Source organism: Barbus barbus (genome assembly GCF_936440315.1).
Source record: "Barbus barbus genome assembly, chromosome: 32".
In the NCBI taxonomy this organism is placed as follows: Eukaryota; Metazoa; Chordata; class Actinopteri; order Cypriniformes; family Cyprinidae; genus Barbus; species Barbus barbus.
Genome location: NC_136760.1, coordinates 17,452,428 through 17,476,611, shown reverse-complemented (window position 1 = coordinate 17,476,611; position 24,184 = coordinate 17,452,428). Strand labels below are relative to the sequence as shown.

General features: G+C 38.4%; 2 protein-coding genes across 2 annotated transcripts; both read left to right on the top strand.

The window, feature by feature from the left end:
- Positions 1-1,640: 1,640 nt before the first annotated feature.
- Positions 1,641-14,140, top strand: LOC306852158 (synaptopodin 2-like protein; the record flags this gene model as incomplete). The annotated part of the gene is made up of 4 exons (XM_079388824.1): positions 1,641-1,742; positions 6,102-6,253; positions 6,340-7,061; positions 11,520-14,140. The coding sequence occupies 4 exons, from the start codon at positions 1,641-1,643 to the stop codon at positions 14,138-14,140; spliced, it is 3,597 nt and encodes a 1,198-aa protein (XP_079244950.1).
- A 2,629-nt stretch (positions 14,141-16,769) lies between these two features.
- Positions 16,770-23,252, top strand: LOC306851999 (myozenin-1-like). Its single transcript, XM_079388563.1, has 6 exons — positions 16,770-16,958; positions 17,847-17,943; positions 21,484-21,653; positions 21,984-22,068; positions 22,148-22,325; positions 22,447-23,252. The coding sequence occupies exons 2-6, from the start codon at positions 17,856-17,858 to the stop codon at positions 22,679-22,681; spliced, it is 756 nt and encodes a 251-aa protein (XP_079244689.1). The 5' UTR covers positions 16,770-16,958; positions 17,847-17,855; the 3' UTR covers positions 22,682-23,252.
- Positions 23,253-24,184: the final 932 nt, after the last annotated feature.

Here is a 24,184-nt window from a genome sequence, read left to right as displayed (position 1 = left end):
AAGACTGGTTTTGTGGTCCAGGGTCCAGGTATTAAAACAGAGAATTATTATTTTATTTTTATTTAAAATTGTAATAGCCTATGCCTAATATTTAACAATATTATTGTTTTTACTGTATTTCTGATCAAATAGCCTTGATGAGCATAAGAGACTTCAGTACGAAAAAAAATTGTACTGATCCCAAACGTTTGAAAAACAGAGTATATATTAGTCATATATCACAAATTTAAAGATTGACCAATTATGGAAAACACACAAGTGTTGTTACAAGGCTTTTTTTCTGTTTTTCTTTGCACTAAAGCTGTGTGAATATTAAAACTTGTGGTTTAATGGTCATGTGGACACAAACCACAAAATATTCACACTTATAAGCTGAAACAAAAGAGGCAGAAAAGAAAAAAAACACATCTAAGAATAACTTATTTTCCTCACTTAAGGCATAAGTCCTACTCACCAGCATCAAAATACAAAATCATTCAGATCGGTGTCTTAATTTTGTCGATTGTAATTCCTCATACCCTGCTTACCCATGATTTCACATTACATATGAGTTACTGTTACCAAACACATTTCACACACTTCTCAGTTCCAGTAATTTGGTTATAAAATGCATCTGAATCTGAACCTGAGTCTATTCAGTACAGTTACCCTCTTATCTCTGATTTTATTACTGAACTATTTCTTTAAGAACATCTAACATTTTTAATGGTGATTGAATACAGCATTATGGCTAATCAAGACTTGTCACACAGCACTTTCTATTATTGTTCTTTTGATGGTTTTGATTGCTTCTATTGTCCTCATTTGTAAGTAGCTGCTAAATGACTAAATGTAAATGAATGTTATAGCTAAAGATTATTTCATGGTGCTGTAAATCATACTAAAGCAAAAGATAAAATAAAAACAACATATTAAAACAACAAATCTGAATAAATGCCAAAGATAAATGACCAAATAACACTGAGAATATCTAAATTATAAATGAAAGCATAGCTGATTACAATAAATTATTTTCATGCAAACATCTTTGGTCAAGCAACATTATATCTAAGATCAAATGAACAAGTGGCAATAATTATTAAGATGATAAATCCCCCAGGAATAACAAGTTTGCTAAACATTTATTTATAATGTTTAATGAGCATCATTACGCTTCATTTTAATTTGCAATATGGTCTAGTGTCACCTGACTCCCCAAAATAACTCCTCTAACAGCTCCCTTCACATTTTGAGGGCATTCACAGATAAAGCTCAGGGGGACTGCTGGGGTATTTATTTTTAGAGGGTCTATCAGCATCCTTTGGATGTGGCAGTGGATTGACAGGACAAGTGTGGCCAGCGGGATGAAGGAAGGAGGTCCTGGATCTAGACTGCGCACCCCCACCTACCGATCCCGCATTCCAATGAAGAGCGAGATAGAGGCGTTCTCGCTTCCTCCCGCCCCCTTTTGCTCTCCCCACACTTCACATGCTCATGGCCCATGGGGTGTGTGTCTGCGCTCACCTCTCAGAACTGACAGAAGCTCTGCAGGCAGTCTGGGCCACGGAGGAGGACTGCACATTCAGGGATGGGACAAGACTATTGAAAGAAACTAAGAACCAAGAAACATTAACGAGAGACACAGAAACAATAAAATAAAAATGGTCGTAGAGGAGGTAGTGGTGACCCTGTCAGGAGGTGCACCGTGGGGTTTCCGATTACAAGGAGGAGCTGAGCACCAGAAACCCCTCCAAGTGGCAAAGGTAAGGGGACAGTTGGATGCTGAATCATGGTCTGTAAAGCTATTAAAAACACTAATACTTCCAATTTAAATTAGTTCAACTTTTGTGTATGAGCAATATGAGTATATTTATTAGATAATTTAACTATGATGTGACAATATTATGAATGGCATTATAACATATATGAGATATGTGGATGCTACATTTATCTTAATTATATTTTCAGGCTTTGAAACATAAATATACAATTTATATTTCATTTAAAGGGCCCCAAAAGTTCTTATTGAGTTCATAGCAAAATTATATATGACACATGCTACAATGGGCTACATGAGTATTTAACAAATGTCCAGTATTAAACAAAAATAAAACGACAATGTGATTTTACAAATATATAATGTAAATGTATATGTAACTACAATATAATGTAGTTTATATAATTTACTTGTCATGCACCTATCTCATTTGTAAAATCACATTGTCTAATTTGAACAACTATTTTAGATTTTTTACATATATTTATTTAAATAAAAACATTGTATTTATATAAAAATATTTTAAATTTAACATATAAATAATTTATGTAAAATTTACATTTTCTTTACTTGTATTTTTTTTATTTAATTAATATAGAAATCAAATTTGTCAGTGTCTATTGCATTTAATGTGGGCCTGGTCTGACTTAACTGAGCAGATATGTTTGTTCAACACATGTCAGTGAGGAATGTAACCCTTGATAAGCCATCAAGAGTATAGTGTTATTGAGGACATTTTCTGTGGCCCATTCTAGCATGTGTAAAGATCTATTTGTCATTTATCACTTTGGGGCCCTTTTAAATGAAGTAATATTGCATGTTTTTGTTGCAGTTAAGATATAGCACCTACTTATTCCCCATTTAATGATGGCAAACATTAATAAGATAATACTGTCAAATCATATTTCAACTACAGGCCAGAGAGCACTTATTTTATCTGTTGATAAATGCTGTTCAAGAGCTATTTGGCTGTGTGCTGCAAGCATTCCTGCTCCATAGATAAACATGCTAGGCTTCACAGTGCATCTCTTCACTCTTATCTAATTGACAGCTTTTGTTTAGCTTCCTCTGGAATCCAGATATTTCAAATAAGTATTCTCACACAGTTCTTTATAAATGAGGATGTTATTTCAGGACTGAGTAGAATTACAGTCACAGTGTATACTTATAAGCACAGTATGCCCTATTTGTTAAGTGACAACTGTGTGCAATGCATTTTCCCTGATCTAAGGGCTATTTTGGATTGGTGAGCAATGCCAGAGACGGTCTGCTCTACTCTTTCCATGTTCTGAGGGAAAAGATATCCATCACAGAGTGATGACCCAGACTTTTTTATTCAGAGAAATTTATTTTTGCTGGGGAAAAAAAATATCCAGCAGCAGGGAGTTTCCCCTCGTCTTTCATTTCAAGGTCACCTCTGCAGACTTTCATCTGTTTCCATTTGCGGTGTGCCCTTTTTTTCCATGACCATCTCTACATTTAATTGAGCTATTCTGAGCCACACGGATCTCTGATAGCTTCTTTTAATCCTGGCATCTAGAACGACCTCAGTGACACTTGCTCAGCTAGCAAAATGCTCTGGCAATGTTTTGAAAATGCCTGAAGACGTACAGCATGTCCTCATAATACCTGCTTGTAGTGCTTATAATGTAAATGCATTCATACTTCCATTCAGTCCTTTAATATCCGATACAATACAGATAGACTTAATTTACTATATTAGTACTAAATTAGACAGTCCACTTCTGAAAAACATGCAGTTATAAGCTAAATCTGAGTGACAACTGACTCTTTACAATAGTTGAGCACTTTATTTAGGCTATCTGGACAACACATGGTGAATTCATGACATGCCCTGGTTCAGGTCTGCCAAGAGGCAACAGCTGCCCTGGCACCAGCTACACATGTTGTTCCCCCTATTTGCATTCTCAGACCATTTGATCGGCAATAAAAAGAAGGTGAATGGACCGGCTTTTATCTATTTTCTTCCAACTACAAATTTGTGTTACCAGTGTTCACGGAAAAGCAAATTAACACTGCTTGTTGTTTTTAATGGTCTTCATAGCATTTATTTTTGTCTACAACTTGCACATACAATAAGCAGTTTTTAAAATTAGAAGTTACATAAGACAAAATAGTCTGAGCTGCTCTGAGCTAAACTAATCCCTTTAGGCCTTTGTAGGGGAATATAAATCTATGCTTTGGGCTAGTGAAAACATTATTCCAGTTCCTCAAAACAGTTCATTTATAAAGTGCCTTTGGAAGCAGGAGACAAAGACAGGAATTTGGCCAGACTTTAAGCTTGGTGAAGTGCTGGTGAAGTGAGTGTCAGAACAGCGCTCTCATATTTGACAGATGACCTCAGAAAGGCTGTACTCTCAAGGAGATGGTATTTGAAGATGGGCATAAAGCCAGCGACTCTTTTTAAACACACTGTAGCTTCATCTCTCTTATCTGCTCAAACAAAACCCAAAGGATAATCTTTGGATTGACACTGAAATTATTTGATTCACAGTTAACTGGTTCCCAGTTGATTCTATGCTATACAGAACAATTTAATTTGATTTAATATATGATTTGATAATTAAAACTTAGTGCAGTTTTATTCTTTAAACATGTTTGTGATGTGTTTTGTTATGTGAAAATAATTACAGAGTGTGTAATAGAAAGATGGTATGATTTTAAATCTGTATACAGTATAAATTTGTATGAATCCAACAACCAAAAAGATTTGTTCACTGATTCTTTTAGGGATCCATTTTGTAGGTTACATGAATAAGTTCAGTCTTCTTGCGTGTCGTCGGTCATTTTGTAAGTCGTTGAATCATTAATTTAACCGATTTGTTACAAAGCATTTTTAATAATTAGCTTATACCCAGAGCCATATGCTTATGAATCATAGCGTTCAGATATATTATCACTTTCAAGCTCAGTGAATACATATAACGATTCACAAGATCACTTAAAAAAATAGGTCTACTTGGCAAATATTTAAAGGGATAGTTCACCCAAAAATGAAAATTCTGTCATTAATTACTCTCCCTCATGTCATTGCAAGACTCCTCTTCGGAACACAAATTAAGGTATTTTTGATGAAATCCAAGATCTTTCTGGCCCTACATAGACTGCAACGCAACTGACACGTTCAAGGCACAGAAATGTAGTAAGGACATTGTTAAAATAGTCCATGTGACATCAGTGGATCAACCGTAATTTCATGAAGCTATGAGAATCCTTTTTTTTTTGCACAAAGAAAACAAAAATATTCACTTTAGTCAGTAATTTCTTCTCTTCTGTCAGTCGGTACCACAACGCATATGTGTGGTGCTACTGGCACAGGAGCCGGCGTTCTGAAGCAGAACCCGGATGCGCTGTGCCTTGTTTACAAGCAGAGGAATGCACACGCATGCGCCATGGTACTGCTGTGAATGCACATCAAAGATTGACATGGAAGAGAAGAAATTGTTGAAAAAAGTCTTTATTTTTGTTTTCTTTGCACACAAAAAGTATTCTTGTAGCTTTATAACATTATGGTTGAACCACTGATGTCACATGTACTATTTAAAAAATGATCCTTACTATGTTCCCGGTCCTTGAACGTGTCAGTTGCGTTGCGTTATATACAGGGTCAGAAAGGTCTCAGATTTCATCAAAAATATCTTAATTTGTGTTCCGAAGATGAATGAAAGTCTTACAGGTTTAAATTGACATGAGGGTGAGTAATTAATGACAGAATTTTCATTTCTGGGTGAACTATCCCTTTAAGGTGTAATAAGGGTTTATCTACTTTACCCATGAAAAGTAGCCAGTGATAATATAGCCGACCAGCACTGGAAAGTCCATCAGCTGTGATGTGAGACCATCACTTGCCACTCAGAAATACAGATAACCCACTGACTTATAAGTAACAGTATGAACAGTGAACCCGAGAATGATAAGCTATTGTTGGAGAATTTGAGTGATACTAACCAGTACTATCCTAAACTAAACTGTTATTCACAAGTGATGCAATCTTTATAAATAAATAAACAATGGCTAGAAATGTATGTGCTTTATATCCAACTCATTTTCAATGTGGAAATAAATTATTTTTTGTGAATATGTGAGACTTCTGATTCATTAACTACAAGAATAACAAAGTGCGGGAAAAACCAGTGTGTTTATAATAACGACAATAGATCAAGCATAGCTGTTTTGTACAGTTAAAAATAACTTGAAGTGGGTGACACAGAAAGCCTTGCACATTTAAATCAGGTTAAAATAAGCTGGATATTTATTTATCTTCTCTGACTGCAACTCATCAACACAAAGTTTGTGCTGACGTTGTCTCCCTCTGCTGTTGAAGGTGAGAAAGCGCAGTAAGGCCTGCCGGGCAGGGCTCAGAGAGACAGATGAGCTGGTGTCAATCAATAATGTATCCTGTGGAACACTATCCCATGCTGAGGCTATGAATCTGATTGATAGTGGCAGAGGAACCCTCCATCTGCAAATTAAAAGGTCAGACTGAGACATCATTATCACGAGGAGTTGTTAGTCATGCTATAAAATTTATGCTCAAGATAATCATTGTGCTTTCCATTCAGGGCCCCAGCTGCATATCAGTCAGTGGTGCTTCTGGGTCGGGCCCCCTCCCCGCGTATTGATAAGGAGTACCAGGCAGCCTTGAGAGCCCTGTCGCCTCCACTTAACTCTAAACGGTCCGGTGTCAACAGAGTGTCGCTCATGTCTCCCACCGGTGGTCTCGAGTGGCTTACGTCCCCTCCAGACAGCGAGGCTTACTACGGTGAGACAGACAGTGACGCAGATGTGGTGGCACAAGAGAGGCAGCGTAGACAGAGACGACGAAGCCCCAGTAGCTCTCCTGCCATGAGTCCTGGCCAAGCCTCACCCCAAGAGGAGGAGACTTCAGAAATGAGTGGCTATGAGAGCGCCCAGGACATCTGCATGTACCCTCAAACACAGTGCTGGCCTGTATCTGATCTAGAGGGAATGGGGATTCAGCAACAGTGCGTTATGCCTGGGGTGGCCCGCAGAGAGGTGGTCTACCAGCCTCCGCAGGTTGAATGGTCGCACCAGGCTGAAAATTCCTCTGAGAATTCTGACCAAAGTCCATCAGGAGCTGCTGAAGTGGACAGTGGCTTCCAGGAGCCCCCCACTGTCCCACCTCCACTTGTTTCTCCAGAGCGGGCAAAAGAGGCTCTCATGCTTGCGTCTCACAGACAGATGGTGCCCATGGTGGGCCCTGTGGACAACCCAATTGATGAAGAACTCACAGTAACATACATGGACAAGGCCAAGCAAGCTAGTGAGTACCAATCATCTTTTTCAAATAGCATATATGTACCCTACTGTTCAAAGGTTTGGGTTTGTTTTTGAAAGTCTCTTATGATCACTAAGGCTGCTTTTTTTTTATCAAAATAGAGCAAAATATTGCTGCAGGAAAATTGTAAAATAATTACAATACATTTAAAAATATATATATATATTGTAATATAAATAGTAGTGCTGTCAAATGATTAATCGTGATTAATCGTATCGAAATTAAAAGTTTTTGTTTACATAATATATGTATGTGTTCTGGGTATATTTATTATGTATATATAAATACACACACACATGGATGTATATATTTAAGAAAATATGTTATGTTTATATATTAAATATATTTATATATAATATAAATTATATGAATACAAAAATATACATGTAAATACATATAAATATTTTCAAAATATATTCTGTATGTGTGTGTCTATATATACATAATAAATATACACAGTACACACACATATATTATATAAACAAAAACTTTTATTTTGGATGGGATTAATCGCGATTAATCATTGCCCAGCACTAATAAATAGTCATTAGTCCAGTCTTCAGTGTCACAAGATACTTCATAAATCATTCTAATATGCGGGTTTGGTGCTCAAGAAACATTTCTTATTATTATCAATGTTGAAAACAGTTGTGCTGCTTAATGTTTTTTTCTGGATTTTTTTGCCGAATAAAAAGTAAAAAAAAAAAAAAAAAAACTTATAATAGGGTATGTCTAAATATAAAAATTGAATACAACATAAACTGCCATTGACATAAAGAAAAAAACTCTTTGACAGAACTTAATGAACAAATTAACTAAACTTTTATTCAACATTTTTAAATTGTTGCTTTAGCTTATGTTAATTATGTAAATAAAGCAATAAGCAAAAATAACTTTTTAGTTAATATAGATAAAGATGAGCTCAGCATTTCTGAATCTATATATCTTTCTGTCATTACCTCATACATTATTTCTGGACTGTGTTAAATTTAACCTTTGGAAATCCACTTGATAGAAGTCAGTCTCCTGTGGTAGGAAGGAGTGTGGTTCAGTGATATTTGATAAAATGAAAAAAAAAGAAGTATATTAACTTCTGCATACTGTGTGTTGACCCTTAAAATAGATTTTCATGAGTAAGGGCACACAGTTTTTTTTTATTAATAAGTCTGGTCACAAAGTAAGTGCAAAGCAAGTGCATTTGAGGTTGAAATAATCACTGGATTTGCCATAGTTTGCAAGTTTAGAGTTATGGTACAAATTAGCAAGCTATGTTCATGGGTTGAACAGAAAAACAAACATGACCAGTGTAGTTTGATTCATAAACAAATTACTCATTTACAGTAATGAATCGTTCAAAATGAATCAGTCAGACAAATTATTAACCGTATGAACTAACTGAAAATAACAATCATTACTTACAGTTATGTTAATCTTGAAATGTAGTAAATTTTCAGTTTTTAAGAAACTTGAATTTGTTGAATTATTACTATCTGGTTGTTCTTATAACAAATTGTAGTTAAACATACATATTGTTTCATTGGTTTGCACAGAACCTAAGAACAGGATATAGCTCAGTAGGAAATCATATGCATGTGGTGTGGGATTTGTAATTGAGCTCATGCAAATGTTGGTGATGGGGGTTCCTCATGGGGCATGGGAAGGGGGCTGGACTCGAGTGAGCAAGAGACTAAATTTGTCCCTTGACTCACACCTATAACACAGGCCTCTGTTGCATGCTGGGAAAGGCATGTCCAGTTGTTGTCCAGTGTCAGTGATATTTCATTCTCTCCATTTAAACTGTTGAGTCTGTTCTAATAATGTGATTTTGAGAGCCAATAATGATCTCCATTTGTTACACAAAAATATTATTTACATGTAGTCCTCTTTGTGAAATAAAGTAGTAGTTTTCAACTTTTTTGATTCCAAGGCCCCACTTTGTAAATATTCGAAGACCCTGCATTCTAGAATGATATGTACTTCTGGTACTTCTGTTGTCGGTGGTTCTGCAACTGAATTGATTTTTTATTAGATTTTAGTCATATCTATTTCTACTGAAGCAAACTGACGATTTTTACTCGGTATCATATGGCTTAAGTCACTATTCAGTGATCTGAAAGCTTATCCTTCTCAAAGGTTAAAAATCTGACCTTAAATATGAGATACACACAGGGTCAATGTGAGGTAGTTAATGATGTGATGAGGAATAGGAGTCTGTTTTTCACATTTCTTCTTATAGCAAGATAAACACATCGGAAACTTAATTGGAGTCAAACAATATATCTTGTGTCTGTAGCTGATGGGGTGCTAATTCCCCTCTCGAAAGCATTTGGGAAGCCTTTCTCACCAACTAATGGCACCCTGCTGACAGTCAGTCTGAAGGTCACTTTGCTCTCCAAGACTGATGGGACATTTTGAGGATCGTGTAAATAAACACGTTTCGGTATTTAATTCTGTATCTCCATTGGTAATTCTGAACATCTAGAACTCTTATTTGTGTATTCGCTCATTCGCTCACTGAGGCTGCAGTGAGGATAAGGGTCCATGACAGCTGCTCTTCTCTGTCACTGTTAGTGGTAAAATTACAGAATAAGCCAGGGCATTCAGACAGCCTTGGTAAGAAAAGAAGACAAAGTGTGCGCACCTGTTATTGTGACAGCACAGTGGGAGGTTGAAAGAGCACGGTGTAAAATATTGTGAATGTGCCGATCAGCAGCTGATATTATATATCTGTCTCTCAGAATAATGCAGAGGAATTATTTCAGTGTGGCACAACTGCAGTTACTGGCTCATAACTGTCAAAATGGGGTATTTGAAGTAAAAAAGCAAGAGACATAATTGACTGTTTAATACTGTTCAGTCATGATAAAGAGGTTGACCTTTAGTCAAATGTTGCCTTCAGAGTCTCAAAGAGTCTGATTTGCAGTGCTTGCTTCAAAGTCAAAGTAGGTTTAAAGTCATTGTGGTGTGGTTGGAGATGCAAGTATGACCCCATATGACGCTCAGCTTAAGCCAGCCTATCCAGGAAGAGGCTGAGGTGTGCCCAAACAGGTGGGAAATGTCCGTTAGCTCTGTTCACTGACCAAAATATCTTGAATGACATAATGGGGTTTCTTTGGGCCTGTGACAGGGTCTTGTGGTTACACAAACAGTCTTTAAAAGGCCTGACCTCAGGCTACGGACTGGTTGATTTCGTACCAATGTGGGCAGAGCACCCAAGTATTGTTGGCTGTGCTCCACTGATGTGTTTGTGTGTGTCCTGCCAGTAAGGCTGGCTTGGGAACACAGTTTTTATGCTGAACAACATGAGGAGCTTCACATTGTCTGGAGAGGTTGAACATAAAGGACACATCTATGCAGGTAGAGTCCTGATGGCTTCTGTAAGGCTTTAGAGAGACAGGGGGCTTGTTTTCTGTTTAAATGATCAAACATTGTGGTTAAAATGAGAAAGGTGAGACAAGGTGATGGATAGCACAGAGGTATTATTTACATGATCTTGGATTTACAAAGATCAGTTTTAATATGTGTTTTGTGTAAGTTTATTTTACTTGTATTTTAGATTTATTGAAAACTAAACCGCTGAAATCAGCTCAGTATACCAACCATTTCTACATGTTTTGATGACAGCACGTATGTAAGGGTTAATTAGAAGTCTGGACAGATAATTATAATCAAAAGCAGATTTATGCCTTCATTTGGACCTTTTATTTATGAGAATATTTTGAATTTTATGCTTCATAATTTGATCCAATGCTGAAGATGTTTTGAGGCCCTCCAGATTAGGAAGAGAATATTTTAGCAAAAATGCTGTACTCTTGAGGTTTTAATTTGAATTTTTGGTTTGTTTTTATAGAAATATCAGATTCCGTTACCCTGTCTTTTAATATAGATCCTGGATCTCCAGGGGTTACTTGCTCAAGCTGTTAGAATGTGATGGGCTATTTGTAGAGAAGGATGAGCTCAGTAATTTACCATGAGCATTTTGGTGCCAGACATTTCAGCATCTAACCCACTGCATTTTAGTGTCTAATCTCAGAGCTATTCTGACTCAACTAGAAAATGTGTTCCAATCATGACAATGCCAGCTTGATTTATTAATGTTGTAACTTTGTTTGATGACTTTATATGTGACTTTATTTTTGATGTTGCCCATTCATCACCAAAACCACTGTTATATAAAAGTCATAGGTGTCACTTTATAGATTTGTTCATTTGAGGCCTGCTAACAGGTCTGTTCATTCCTTAATGCAGAATGGAAAACAACTGGCATCCAGTGATACTCATATTAAGAAGCAGTATAATAAACTTTAAATACATAATAAATGTGCATCATCGTTAGGTTTAAGTGATTTAAAATGTGATATCACAACTAATATTACTGGTTTAAGTAAAGACCTTGAAAGTATTTCTCACTGATTGATATACACATTATCTTTCTCTCCATAGAGCTACATAGAGGTGAGAGTTCACAAGATAAGCAGGTGAAGGAGGCCCGATCCAAATGCAGAACCATTGCTTCGCTCTTGACAGATGCTCCTAACCCTCATTCTAAAGGTGTGCTTATGTTCAAGAAGCGACGGCAGCGTGCCAAGAAGTATACTCTCACCTGCTTTGGCAGTGTAGACGGAGAAAGCTATAGTAACACAGAGGGAGAAACCGAGGACGAAAGCCTGTTTCCTGGGAGCGAATCTGAGCTTGACGAGGACGGTTTTTCTGCTGCACCAGACCCTACCTGGGATAGTGGTTACCTGGACGTACTAGACAAGAGAACTTCAGCGTGTGTTGTGCCTGACAGAGATGCAGAGATTAGCCCAGGCCTAAATGCCACTTCAGGAAAAGGAGCCCAGCTTTTTGAACAACAGAGGAAAAGAGCAGAAGAACACATGTCAAACCTGGTTGTGCCCACAGCTTTTTCCATGCCACAGCATCAGAGAGACTCAACACTGACATATACCCCTGTTACTCCAGTCACACCTGTAACGTCTCATAGTACCAGTATGGTAAATGGGGAACCTTTAGTAGTGAGCAGGACAAGCGTTGTGTTGTCCTCACCAGGCCAGACACCTATGCCATCCATGGCAGGAGCATTACCAGAGCAAGCAGACTCATCAGCTGCCAGCTCAGTGCACAACAGAACTGCCAGGCCATTTGCCCCTGGCTGTGTGAGCCACCGAGCAGCAACTGCTCCAGTAGTCTTCAGGCCCAGCCCTGCCAAAAAGGCTGGATCACAGGCTCAGGCTGTGTCTGTGGCAAATATCCCAGCTTCCTTCTCTCCTGCTGGCTCGGAGGGGAAGAAAGCTATTTCTACAACATCACTGTATATCCCTGCTAGACCTGCCACCTACAATGGTACTTCCTCTGTGCTCTCTCCATACTCAATCACTTCAGGTCCATTTTCTCCTCCCCCTTCAAATGCTCCACTCTACTCCCCAACCTATTCCAGCACCTCAGCCCCTTTTTCTCCAACAGCTTCTCACGTAACATCTTTGAGTTCCCCTTCTGGTATGGCTCAACCTTACTCTCCTCCCCAAACACAGGCAATGCCACTCAGTCCTCCATACCATCATGCGGTTTCTGCTCAATATCAGCCACCTCCACCAGTTCATGTACCAGCACAGCCTTTCTCTCCCCCGCTCACAAATGCCCCAGGTTTTCCCAATGGCCCTGCCCCTGCATCTGCCCATGCCTTTGCTCCTGCAACACCAAATGTGCAATCCTCCCCAGCACACAAAGTCTCCTTCAACCCATACATCTCCGTGGCATCCACTACCCCAGAAACACCAAATGCACCAGTTGCCCAGCAGTATTCTCTCTCTAACTCCACTGATGGGATCTCTTCTCGAGAGCAGCGGGTCTCAGTCCCTGCCGGCCGCACTGGCATCCTGCAGGAGGCTTGTCGTCGTGGATCCAAGAAACCAATGTTCACTGCTAAAGAGGAGAAGAAGGCTCCATCTTACAACCCTGAGCTACTGTCTCTAGTGCAGAACTTGGATGACAGGTCCCGTTCGGGTGCAGAGGCTGGGTTTGAGTCTGGCCCTGAAGAAGACTTTCTCAACCTGGGTGCAGAGGCTTGCAACTTCATGCAGGCACAGAGATACAAGATGCCAACACCAGTGGCTGCTAAACCAGCTCATTCAGCTCCTGAGATGCCCCAGATGCAAGGTAAAGGTGCAGAGCTGTTTGCACGCAGACAGAGTCGCATGGACCGCTACGTGGTGGATAAACAGCCCAAATCTCCAGCGCATCCTCGTGATCCATCTCCTACACCTTCCCTCCCAGCTCACTGGAAATACTCTCCAAACATCCGAGCCCCACCACCCATTAATTATAATCCATTGCTGTCACCTTCTTGCCCTCCAGTGGCCCAGCGTGGCACCAAGGCTAATGATGCAGCTAAAGTTGGGGTTAAAACAGTGCCTGGCCAACACAAACAAGGTATAAAGGCTCTTGACTTTGTGAGCAGGCAGCCATACCAGCTCAACTCATCTTTGTTCAGTTATGGAGGTGGAGTCCCTCAAAACACTGCCACTTATCAGCAGCAGCAGAATGGTGTTGGCATGACAGGTAATTCCCTTAACACACCGAAGCAGGTCCCTGTTAAAGCAAGCCGTGTGTATGAAATTAAACGTTTCTCCACACCTACTCCCATGTCTGCACCCACATCTCTGACACCTACTGTAATCGCCCCTCGCTCTGCCACAACTCTCGGTGAGCCAATGTGGCGCAGTGATGTCACTTCCCCACCTCCTGTTGCTCCGAGACCTGCAGCACCATTTTCGCCACCACCTCCTGCCCCGACAGCAGCCCTGCCTGCTCTCCCCAAAATATCCACTGCCCCTGTGCCCAATTCAGTGCACATCCCACAACCCACTCCTGGGCAGACCTACACCCCAATCCAAACAGCCAAGCAGTTTAAGAGCGCCCCTGAGCTGAGTCCCCTGTCTGCTGGTGTGCGATCCTCAGGGTCTGGGAGCAGCCAGAACCTAAGGGTACCCAGACCGCGCTTCAGTACATCAAGCATGGGTCTACAACCAAATGTGTGGAGGCCTGGCTCCATACATTACTGAGAGTCCACTGTGACAGTAATTACCACCCTGGGCAAGAGCACAAGAGTGCTTGAGCTCTGTTCTGCTAAATGAATTGTTAGTCTACAGTAATATGACAAAAACATCAGTCAAAGATGTTTTTTTGTTTTTGTTTTGCATGTTCATAATTTTCAGTCACTCCACACAAGTACACAATTATTTAAAAAATAGAGCATGCAGCAACATCCTAGATGCCTAGATATGTATTATTTAGTTTCATCAGAATGTTGAGGTATTTATGTTCTATCCACACAACTTTGATTCATGTTTCTACTTCAGTTCTCATCCCATTAATTTTACACCAAATGAACATGTTTAACCCACAGACAGAATTCACAGACAAAGTCACTACTTGTGAGAGCAACTAAATAAAATAATGGCATTAATGTCTAATAATAATCAGTTTTGACATGTACTGGGGCCACAAGGAAGATAAGTGATAATAATCGATTGTGTTGCTATTTTTTCACTTGGGGCCATAAGGATGGAGTGATAAAGGGTAAGTAATCTATATATATATATATATATATATATATATATATATATATATATATATATATATTACAGAATCCAGCTGTGACAGAAGATAATGGAGCGCAGAATCATTGAAGATTTGTGTAAAAGTGGTATAGAATGTTCTAAGACGTATTTGCCAAAGTTCTATCAAAGTCTTAGTGACAGAGAGATGAAAGAAGTGTACAAAGAATGTGACAGTGGCTTGAAATGAAAAAATCCTCAAGTGGAGAGATGGTACAAACCACCCCCTTGCTCTTGAATTGTTATCTCTTCTGGCCTCTGCCATGCATGCCCTTTACTTGTGATGTTATCCATCCTTTATCTCTATAAACATCTCTTGAGGTTGGACTGCAGGCCTGTGTTTGTCTAGACTCTAGAGCATTGCACAAAAGCCTTTGCTTCTTGTTTGACGAGGATCAGTATGGATGCTTGATGCATGTGCTCATTTTATCCTCATAATCCTGCGTATGACAAGGTTTTGACTGGGCATTTAGAAAGGCATGTGAACTCCACTGCGGGGAATTGTGCTGGGGCTTTTTCATATGACAGCTGAAAAAAATACACTAGATGACAAATTCTGAAAGCGCTGCTTTATCTTTATGACATATTATGCGAATGTGACATCTGACCACATTCCCTGGTGCTTGCTCTCATTGTGAATGATGCTTTTGCCAAACAGGTATGACATTAATTTCAATAACTTGTGTGAACTGCATTTGTGAAATTGTACATGCCTGGTTGAACTTTTCTTGCATTGCTTTTTATGAGAAAATACCCAATGGCCTTGGTGGGATGAAACAACATGAAATGGTGGGTAGTACCATTTCTCTACTAAGGATAAGAAGGTTGATCGAATGTAAAGCTATAATGTACCTTGTTGTCAAGTAGAAAGTGGCAGGTATGGATATGGGAGGTATGAAGCAAGATATAAAACTGATATAAAATTTAAAAGCAAGAATAGAGAGGTGCCTTTTTCACTTTTTTGGGCAATTAGATAGTGTTATACACTAAAAAATAATTTTCATAAGTGTGTACTAATAGGACTGTCAGAATGTATGTCATGCTTCTACAAAGCATTTTTAAAGTTTTAATTCTTCAGTAAATGTTTGCGTTAAATATTCTGAAAACATTGTAATTATATTCAAAGAATTACACTTAGTGCTTTGGGTTACTTGAAGTTTAAAGTGGAATTATATGTACAATGCAAATTGTTGAATGTAAGAAAGTAATGGATTACTGGATTCTTGGGTTGAGGGACTGGGAATATGTGAGCGAATTTGTACTGTATGAGTTAATGTAGAGCAATGAAAATAAATTTACAAATGACAGCTGTCGATGTTTGTGTTTCACTTTCTCTGTTGTTGTGGTGATTTCGTAGCTCTAGGTGTAGGCTAGAGTAATCTACAGATAAAACGACCATCATATAATGGTCATACTCACTGTTTTAGAGCAGATAGTTCCACATAAAATAATAGATTTAGTTTAATGCAATCTTAAAACCTCATCTATGCTGAAGGACCTGCAGTAAGCCCGACACCCCCTGCGCTGTTGGGCGATAGTAAAAATAAATTAGTTCGAGTTTACCTCACTGAATGAAAGGCTTGCTTGAAGTTATACAATTTTATGCAGATTAATACTTTTAATACATATGATGTATTGTTGGCTATTGCTACAAATATACCCGTGCTACTTATGACTGGTTTTGTGGTCCAGGGTCACATATGAGTGGCTGCAATATTATGAATGGCTGTAATATTGCATTCATAACAAGTACAATATTTATGCCAATTTACATAAGCTTCAAAGTTAAATGCAAAGAAGTTGCACAAATGTTTTAAAAATAAGTTGAAAGTGCAATGTTCAAGAATAGTTCAGTTCATGTTTATGAAGTACATTAAATATTCTGTTCAAATGGCAATAAACAATAAGAATAGGGACTTAATTCATCTTTTTACAGGTCCTCTCTGGAAACATCTTGCTCTGCGTTGCTCTATATTTAGACCAAAAAGTATCTGCAAGAGAAGTATCTCCTCACCATCAGCTTGGTTTGTCCCTGTGCTGTCTGTAATACACTGAACTACACCCCCCCCCCCCCATTCCCCAAAGACCTCCTGTCCTAAACGTTGCTAGGATTTCACTCTTCCTGGGATGTAGAAGAGACCAGTAGTTGGAGGAATCCTTGCCAACCCTAAGAAACAGGATTAACCTCAACAGTTCTCCTGGGAACCTTTGATTCAAACTGTGATTTGATTTGTTTTCTGAAACATTGATTCTTTGGTCACAGGTAAGAGGAATCATTGTGCTGATTGGCTGTCCTGATTGCACAGGGAGAAATGCAGGTGATAAAATGTTATAATGAGCTCTTAATCTGGACAGGCTGGTACTGAGGGGTTAGAGTATGTCGAGATGATTTATTGTTTGCAAACTGTAAAAATATATGCTGCTCTTGGATAGAGCCGCAGCTAGCTGTATATCATAAATCACACAGATCTAATAAACACTGTCATAACGCTGGATCTTCATCACATAGACATATAAAATGCTAAACTAATTATACAGAAACACACATAAAAATAAATAACATTCACATTTTGCTACATAAATGTATGTCATTGTTAATTATTTAAATGTGAGGTTCTTATGGAATTGTTATGATTTATTTATTTACTTTTCTTTCTGGAAGTTCAAATGCAGAAATGTTTTCTCACAGCTCCTCAGAAATGTGTTTACTATGTTGGTCAAACTACTTGAGGCTTACTATTGCAATGCTTCAGCAGGACATTTGAGGAATTTGCTGACCAGTTGAACACAGCGGATTTATTTAGTGTGCTAAAACAAAAATACCCCTCTTCGCAACAAGAGACCGTAATTTAAATATACATTATATGTTGTTAATGTTATCAGAATTAATTGGACACTTTAAATATTCAGGTCATCAAGAAAATATTTTTTTTAAATACATTTTAAAAAATGATATTGGATACATTTCATATATTCTAGGCTAGGCTTACCCTTTTATTTTATCATTCTGATTTTCTATAAAATTATTTTGGGTGATGCATGATCATGCAAAACGCAGACCTAAATATATTACAATTTGTCAGTAAATGCACCTGCTATCTTTCCCCATCTTCCCTAACCAGTTTATTTTAGATTTAATTTCCTCCCTCAGATTGCAGAAATGCCTGTCTCTGGAACACCTGCTCCAACCAACAAGGGGAAGAAGCCTTCAAAAATCATCACAGACTTCTCAAACATCTCACAACATGGTCAGTGGCGTCTCTTTGTGTCACACATACACATTTGTAGAGAAAATACATGCGCTCACTTGTGATATCCTGTGATGACCAGATGAGTGTTGTAAATGTCACACGTAATTACCAAAGCCCTCACAAGTGTCCGGTGTCAACATAAAGAGCCAGAGCCAGAAATGCCAAACAACCTCCAGACTCTCGATAACTTTCTCAAAGTGTAAATCCCCACTGAGGAACATTTAATTGATTGGTACTGTATGTTGAAGCAGAGGCTCAAAAATAGAGAATATACACACTCTGCATAAACACATATTGCATCCGACTTTAATGAGTGTCTGGGTCTCGGCTTCAAAGAATAGTCACAGTTTGAATTGTTTTTTAATGCACTGTCATTAGATTCAGAGAAATGTCACATTTGAACTAGACCAGCATGTTATAATGTTCTTGTTTGTGTCGGAGTCATGGGCTATCAATTCCCACAGTTTGAGGAGCTGTTGCAATGCAATTACTTTGATACATCGGTCATATGAAGACCAGTGTAATGAGCGGTTAGTCTATGCAGAATGTAGCTGGCCAATTATTCTGCTAAAGAGAGCAAAATCTCAAAGACATTGTCAAACTGTGTGACTTCACAGGTCTCCTCTAATGAGCAGCTCATTAGGTGCAATGTATTCATTTGTCTGTGTGTGGCATGTTTAGTGTACTAGATTCTCCCACTTCATCTGCTTGGCAGTGTACTCATAATGGGCAGTTTTTTTACAGAACAACATTCTTGTGGTTAGCGATTCAGAGCCAAATAAATTAATAGAGATTTCATGCCGCTTAACTTCACATAATTTCACTTTAGTCTGTTTCAGCAGATTGTCACGCATACACATATTGGGACAAATATACAGTGTTTTTCATAATGTGTTTACACAAACACTTGATTTTTATTGTTTGTATCACTCCACGCAGCCATGTTTGCGCATTCTAGACAGATTGCTCTTTTAGTGTTGGTGGATTTGCAGTGAGAGTCATTGAATCATTAATTGAACAATTTAAAACACTCGTGACTCCCTGTGCCTTTTATGCCTTCGCCCAACTACTATATAGTACACAAAAAAGTTAGTGGATACAGTAGTTTGTCAGGATTTATATGCCACATCTGAATATGCATTCAAGAACAATGTGTAAAAAGAGTAGAATGTCTGAATTTGTTGTAAAAGAAAAGAAAAGAAAAAGAAAAAAACAGATGACATGCTACTTCTAGTGAGATTCTGAAATGTGCAACTGATGGAAGAGTTGTGAATGGCAGTGAAGCGACGCAACTAACACTGTACATCACTGTACACATGACAATGTACATCCGTAGCCGTTTCCGGATCTCATTCATTCTATATAGGGGTGGGCAATATGACCAAAATCTTGTATCACAATATGAGTAATTTTTGTTTCACGGTAACAATATACGTATATCACAATATAGTGATATATTAAAGCGTTCAAAAAGTCGGGGCCGAGTACCAAAACAAACTTGTAGCCAATCAGCAGTAAGAGGCGTGTCTACTCATGATGCAGAGGAGCGCTCATCAGTGCACAGGATGGACATTAGCTAAGCCGAGCCGAGCGACGACAGAAAGATAGAGATGGCAGATAAAAAACAAAAAATGAAAACGTCTGTGGAACAAAAGAAGGCTTACACCGTGTCTACACCGGACGCGACAGCGGTCTGTCAACACTGGACGCGACAAAGCGACCATTGAAAATCATTTGAAATTTATGTCAATACGTCATAAACAGAAAGTGGCAGTAGTTTACTGTCGGGGATTTGTCTTGTTGCGGCGCGGCATCCAGAGTAGACAGCATCACTGATTTTGCTTTGTTTCACAGAATTAATCGTTGCCGTATGTATGTGTGGGACGGAGCTATCAAAATAGGAGCGAGACCCTTTTGGGATAGGGGCGTGTTTGTTTTGGTGATTGTCAACACTGGCTACCAGAAATCGCTTACCCCACCTTTAAAAAAAAAAAAACCTAAGCTCACTGAAGACAAGTAAACAGTCAGCAATTAAATAAGAATGAGAAACTAATTACAAGCAATACGACAAAAAACTACAGCAGAACAAAATAAGAAATGATTCATACATTGTACAAAGTACTCAAATGTATAAAAACACTCTATATTCTTCACCGTGTAAAGTAAATATATATTTCTTCTTACTTAAGTTACAAACAGTTGTCTCTCTTTTATTGTTTTATTAACATGAATGACACAAAGTAGGAATATTAGACTGCTGTCACTTTAAGAGCTGCCAGATCCAATATACTGTTACACATGTTTTCTTTCTCAGCTGTTTGCTTTCACTTAAGACCTAAATTACTGTGTTTAAGAGGACACTTGCAAAGTATCTGACACATACAAGTGAGTGTATTTAACCATTCAAGTGGCAAAAATAACTCTGTTCAATACTTCCATGCTCTATGAGCACCATCTTCACATGTGTGCGCCTCTCTTTCAGACAGTGCGTGCATACAGCAAAAATCAGTTCCCTTTCACTGCTGATTGCATTTCAGTGGCTTAAAGTCACTTGTTTTTAAACCGCATTGCTTAAAAACGCATGCAAACGATAAGTTTTCTTGACCACGTAGCACTGAAACATCACGTGAGCATGTAACCGCAATTGAGTCGATAGTCAAAAGTCTTTACCAGTTGACAAATGTATATCAGTTTATTGTGTCTACCGGTATATCACCCATCCCTAATGCTATACTATTTATACTATATAGAATATACTTTTTAATGGCCACAAAGTAATACCTCCTGAGATACAGTCTCTGTCTTTATGTGTGAGTCACTGAATCATTAATTTAACCATTTTGTTTGACAACACTCATTAATTCATTATTGTGTTGCTCTGAGACACACAAGTTGATTTTTCTAAGACTCTAGTTTGGAATTTTTTCAATTGCAGAGCAAAAGTACACAAAGCAACTAACAATAATGCATCTAAAATGTAAGCTACTCAATATTTAGTTTTTGATTATTGAACCTATTTATTTGAAAACAACATTGCTGTTTGTCTGAATATTTGCACAGCTGTTAAAAGCTTAACCACGGCCCTCAATTTGCTCCTTATAACTTATAAATAAGATTCAAAATCTCTGAATGTGCATACTGCTTTGTTCTTTATTTTTCGCAATTCCCAAAGCTCACTCACAAACACACACTCACACACATACTGCTGAAGCTGGGCCAAGGATCTGATTAACAAGGTAATGCAAGCAGTGCTCAGCACAGCATCCTTCTCTTTGGTGTCGGATGTGGCTTGACTCCAGGTTTAATAGCTGATATTAAAGTTGAGAAGGAATATAATTAAACTGAAAGGGTACAGGGCTTTTATCCTATATAGTAGATAAGACCCATTTTTCAAAAAACAAAACAAAAAAACCTTCTTTTGTTTAGTGCTGTCAATTCTATCTATTTTTCAAAGTCACTTTAATGACTTTGAAGGGGCTTTGTGTTTATTCTGATCGAATTCTCCTTTTCCTTAACAACAACACTGATTTTTACTAGACCAGCAAGATGAGGATGCTGAAACTGCTGAATTGGACCTGGGGACCAAAATCAAAGCCCCTAAAGACGTGATGTTGGAGGAGCTGTCCCTCATGAAGAACAAGGGCTCTAAAATGTTCAAGATGAGACAGCAGAGGGTGGAGAAATTCATCGTCAGTGATGAGAACCTGGTCAGCAAAAGAGGCATGAGAAAAGCAAAAGCTTTGATAGGAAATAGAGGTTTATAATGTGATATCGGGATACGACACACAGCTTCTATAAAGCTTAAAGGATTTGTTTTGGAATAATGAACACCATTATGCCTTATTGCATGGCTGATTATCATATAAATAAATAAAGTATTAATTTGAGTTGTGAGAGTGGTTGAGAAGAAAGAGAATTCCCGTTTTCTCTAAATACTCTGCTATTAACATATCACTACATACAAGTTAAAGCAATGTTAAACTAACAATATACAGTATAACTGAATGATCTTCTTTTTGTTTCTCCTGCCTTTGTAGCTAAACCTTCAGAATCTGTCTCCTTCTTTGGAATGTGAAATGACTGCTCCACCTGAACCCGCTCCCAAACCAGAGCCACCTCAAGGTAAATCTCACCTTAGATGAGTTTATGCAATATTTATTACAACATGAAAAGATTTTTCTGTTTTTCTGTTCTTCTATAGTAGAAGAAGTAAATGCTGAGGCGGAGAAGGAAAAGAGACGGTGTGAGTATGTAAAAACATATGTATCACCATGGGAACGTGCTATGAAAGATGATGAGGAACTTAAAGAAACCATGAAGTTGAAAATGCCAGGGCCTCAAGTTCACAAGGAACTTCCCAAGTACAAGAGTTTCAACAGGTACTAATATCAATTTTTTCAAAATCCCAACTTATGAGCCAAAAAACCCCCCAAACATTTTACACAGCAGCTACTCAGTTCCTCTTTACCTGATCATCTTCTTGTTCTTTATATCCAAAAGAACTGCTCTACCCTTTGGAGGATTTGAGAAGGCCTCTCGTCTTGTCACCTTTGAGCCCCCAGAGGTCAAGGTAGCTGATGAGGAGCCGCAGCCAGTGTCTATGTCGCAGTATAACATTTGCTGTCGGCCTTCTTTCAACCGCACTCCGATTGGCTGGACGTGCAATGAGGAGCACAGCCACATCCACATGGAACTGGAAAATATCCCCTTTGATGGAGAGACTGACGACCTCTAAGAAACCTGCCCATCATATGTGAACAACACAGACATGTATAAATATACACAAAAATAACATATTCTAACATGAAGGCCAAGTACACATGCGTAAGCACATACACAGACCAGCAAACAGGGACCTTGTGCACTCACACCCAAAAACTATGACTGATTCATATTTGCAAGAGAATGGAATCATCTTTGCCTTTTTCTTCCATTGTTTTATGTGCTGTTTTCTTTGGAAAACTCATCACTGCATGTTGTGATTAGCTGGAGCATATGTTACCAGACACATTTTGCCTAATTGACTGCACTGGTATTTATGGAATACACACACATACACACACACAAAATAATAGGCAGAAATGATCAAGCACTAAAATAAATATTTATCCCTAAACAGAATGTGGTCTGGTTTCTTATATAAGGACGCAATCTGTTTGTGCAGGTTACTATATTAATAACTGTATTTAACGTTTTAAATAATATAATTATAAATGAGTGATAGCTTAATTTAGGCAGAATGTGCAACAATTGTTTGGAATGACAACAATAATTGTATTTAATAATAAAACAGAAGATATATCGTTTAACCTTATTGTATGTTTAACTTGTCCAGAGATGGACAAATATGTTTTTTCTCAACGTTAAGCACTGATACTGATACTTTGTTGAAAGTGTACAAAGTACTTAGTTTTTAAAGTTCTAAGACATACATCTACTCAGTTCGTGGAAAGTCAGCCAGTCTTTTGTTTGCTTTTTGTGTGATTATTACACAATTTTAAACTGCGAACACGCTAAGATGCTTTATTCAGAATTCACGTTTCTCCACACAAAACCAAAACCGGTTACGTAATGGCATTCTGATGTACAGTAGCAACTAGCTCCAGCAGATGGTAGCAAATCGGTCCTCAATCTGAGGGGAAACCCGTTATCGCGAGAACTGCATATGCAGAGAAGCTCGTTATCGCGAGATCTTCATGTATTGGCTGCGGCGCTGGATGGCGCTGGTGGAAATTTGGGAATGCGCGGTCAAGATTTCTCCCGGGTTGAGTTGAGCTCGGACAGGACGCGAGACTGACTGCATCTGCATGCGAACAGTGAGGTGAGTAAGCACTCTTTAAACTTAATTAACGGTGCTCTCCAAGAGCGACATTGGATATATGTGCAAATCCGAACACGTAAACATCTATTCAGTACAAGTGTAACTTGATGAATTCCAGCAAGCTTGCATTCCAGATGTGTAATGTGATGGGGAAAATGCTTAACATCAGCGCGTGCGGATGCGTCTTAAGTCAAGGATGCTCTCAACTGGGACCATCCAGAACATTATGTCCCTTTTTACAGGCATACTTATAAATAACGTTGCATTTGGTCATATTCAGCATCCTCAGTCTACAGAATCATTATTTCAGACTGGCGATTCACTTGTAATACTTCATGTGACAGTTCTGTACCTTTTAACGGATGCTGAGTAATGATGTTAAAGTTCAAATTTGAGCGTTATTTTAAGCTTTTGTTT

Bases quoted from the DNA above. Each gene is read 5' to 3' on its own strand.
- LOC306851999 (XM_079388563.1), top strand. From the start codon at position 17,856: ATGCCTGTCTCTGGAACACCTGCTCCAACCAACAAGGGGAAGAAGCCT. The intron at 17,944-21,483 runs GTCAGTGGCGTC...GATTTTTACTAG, and splicing joins CTCAAACATCTCACAACATG to ACCAGCAAGATGAGGATGCT. The intron at 21,654-21,983 runs GTCAGCAAAAGA...CTGCCTTTGTAG, and splicing joins TCGTCAGTGATGAGAACCTG to CTAAACCTTCAGAATCTGTC.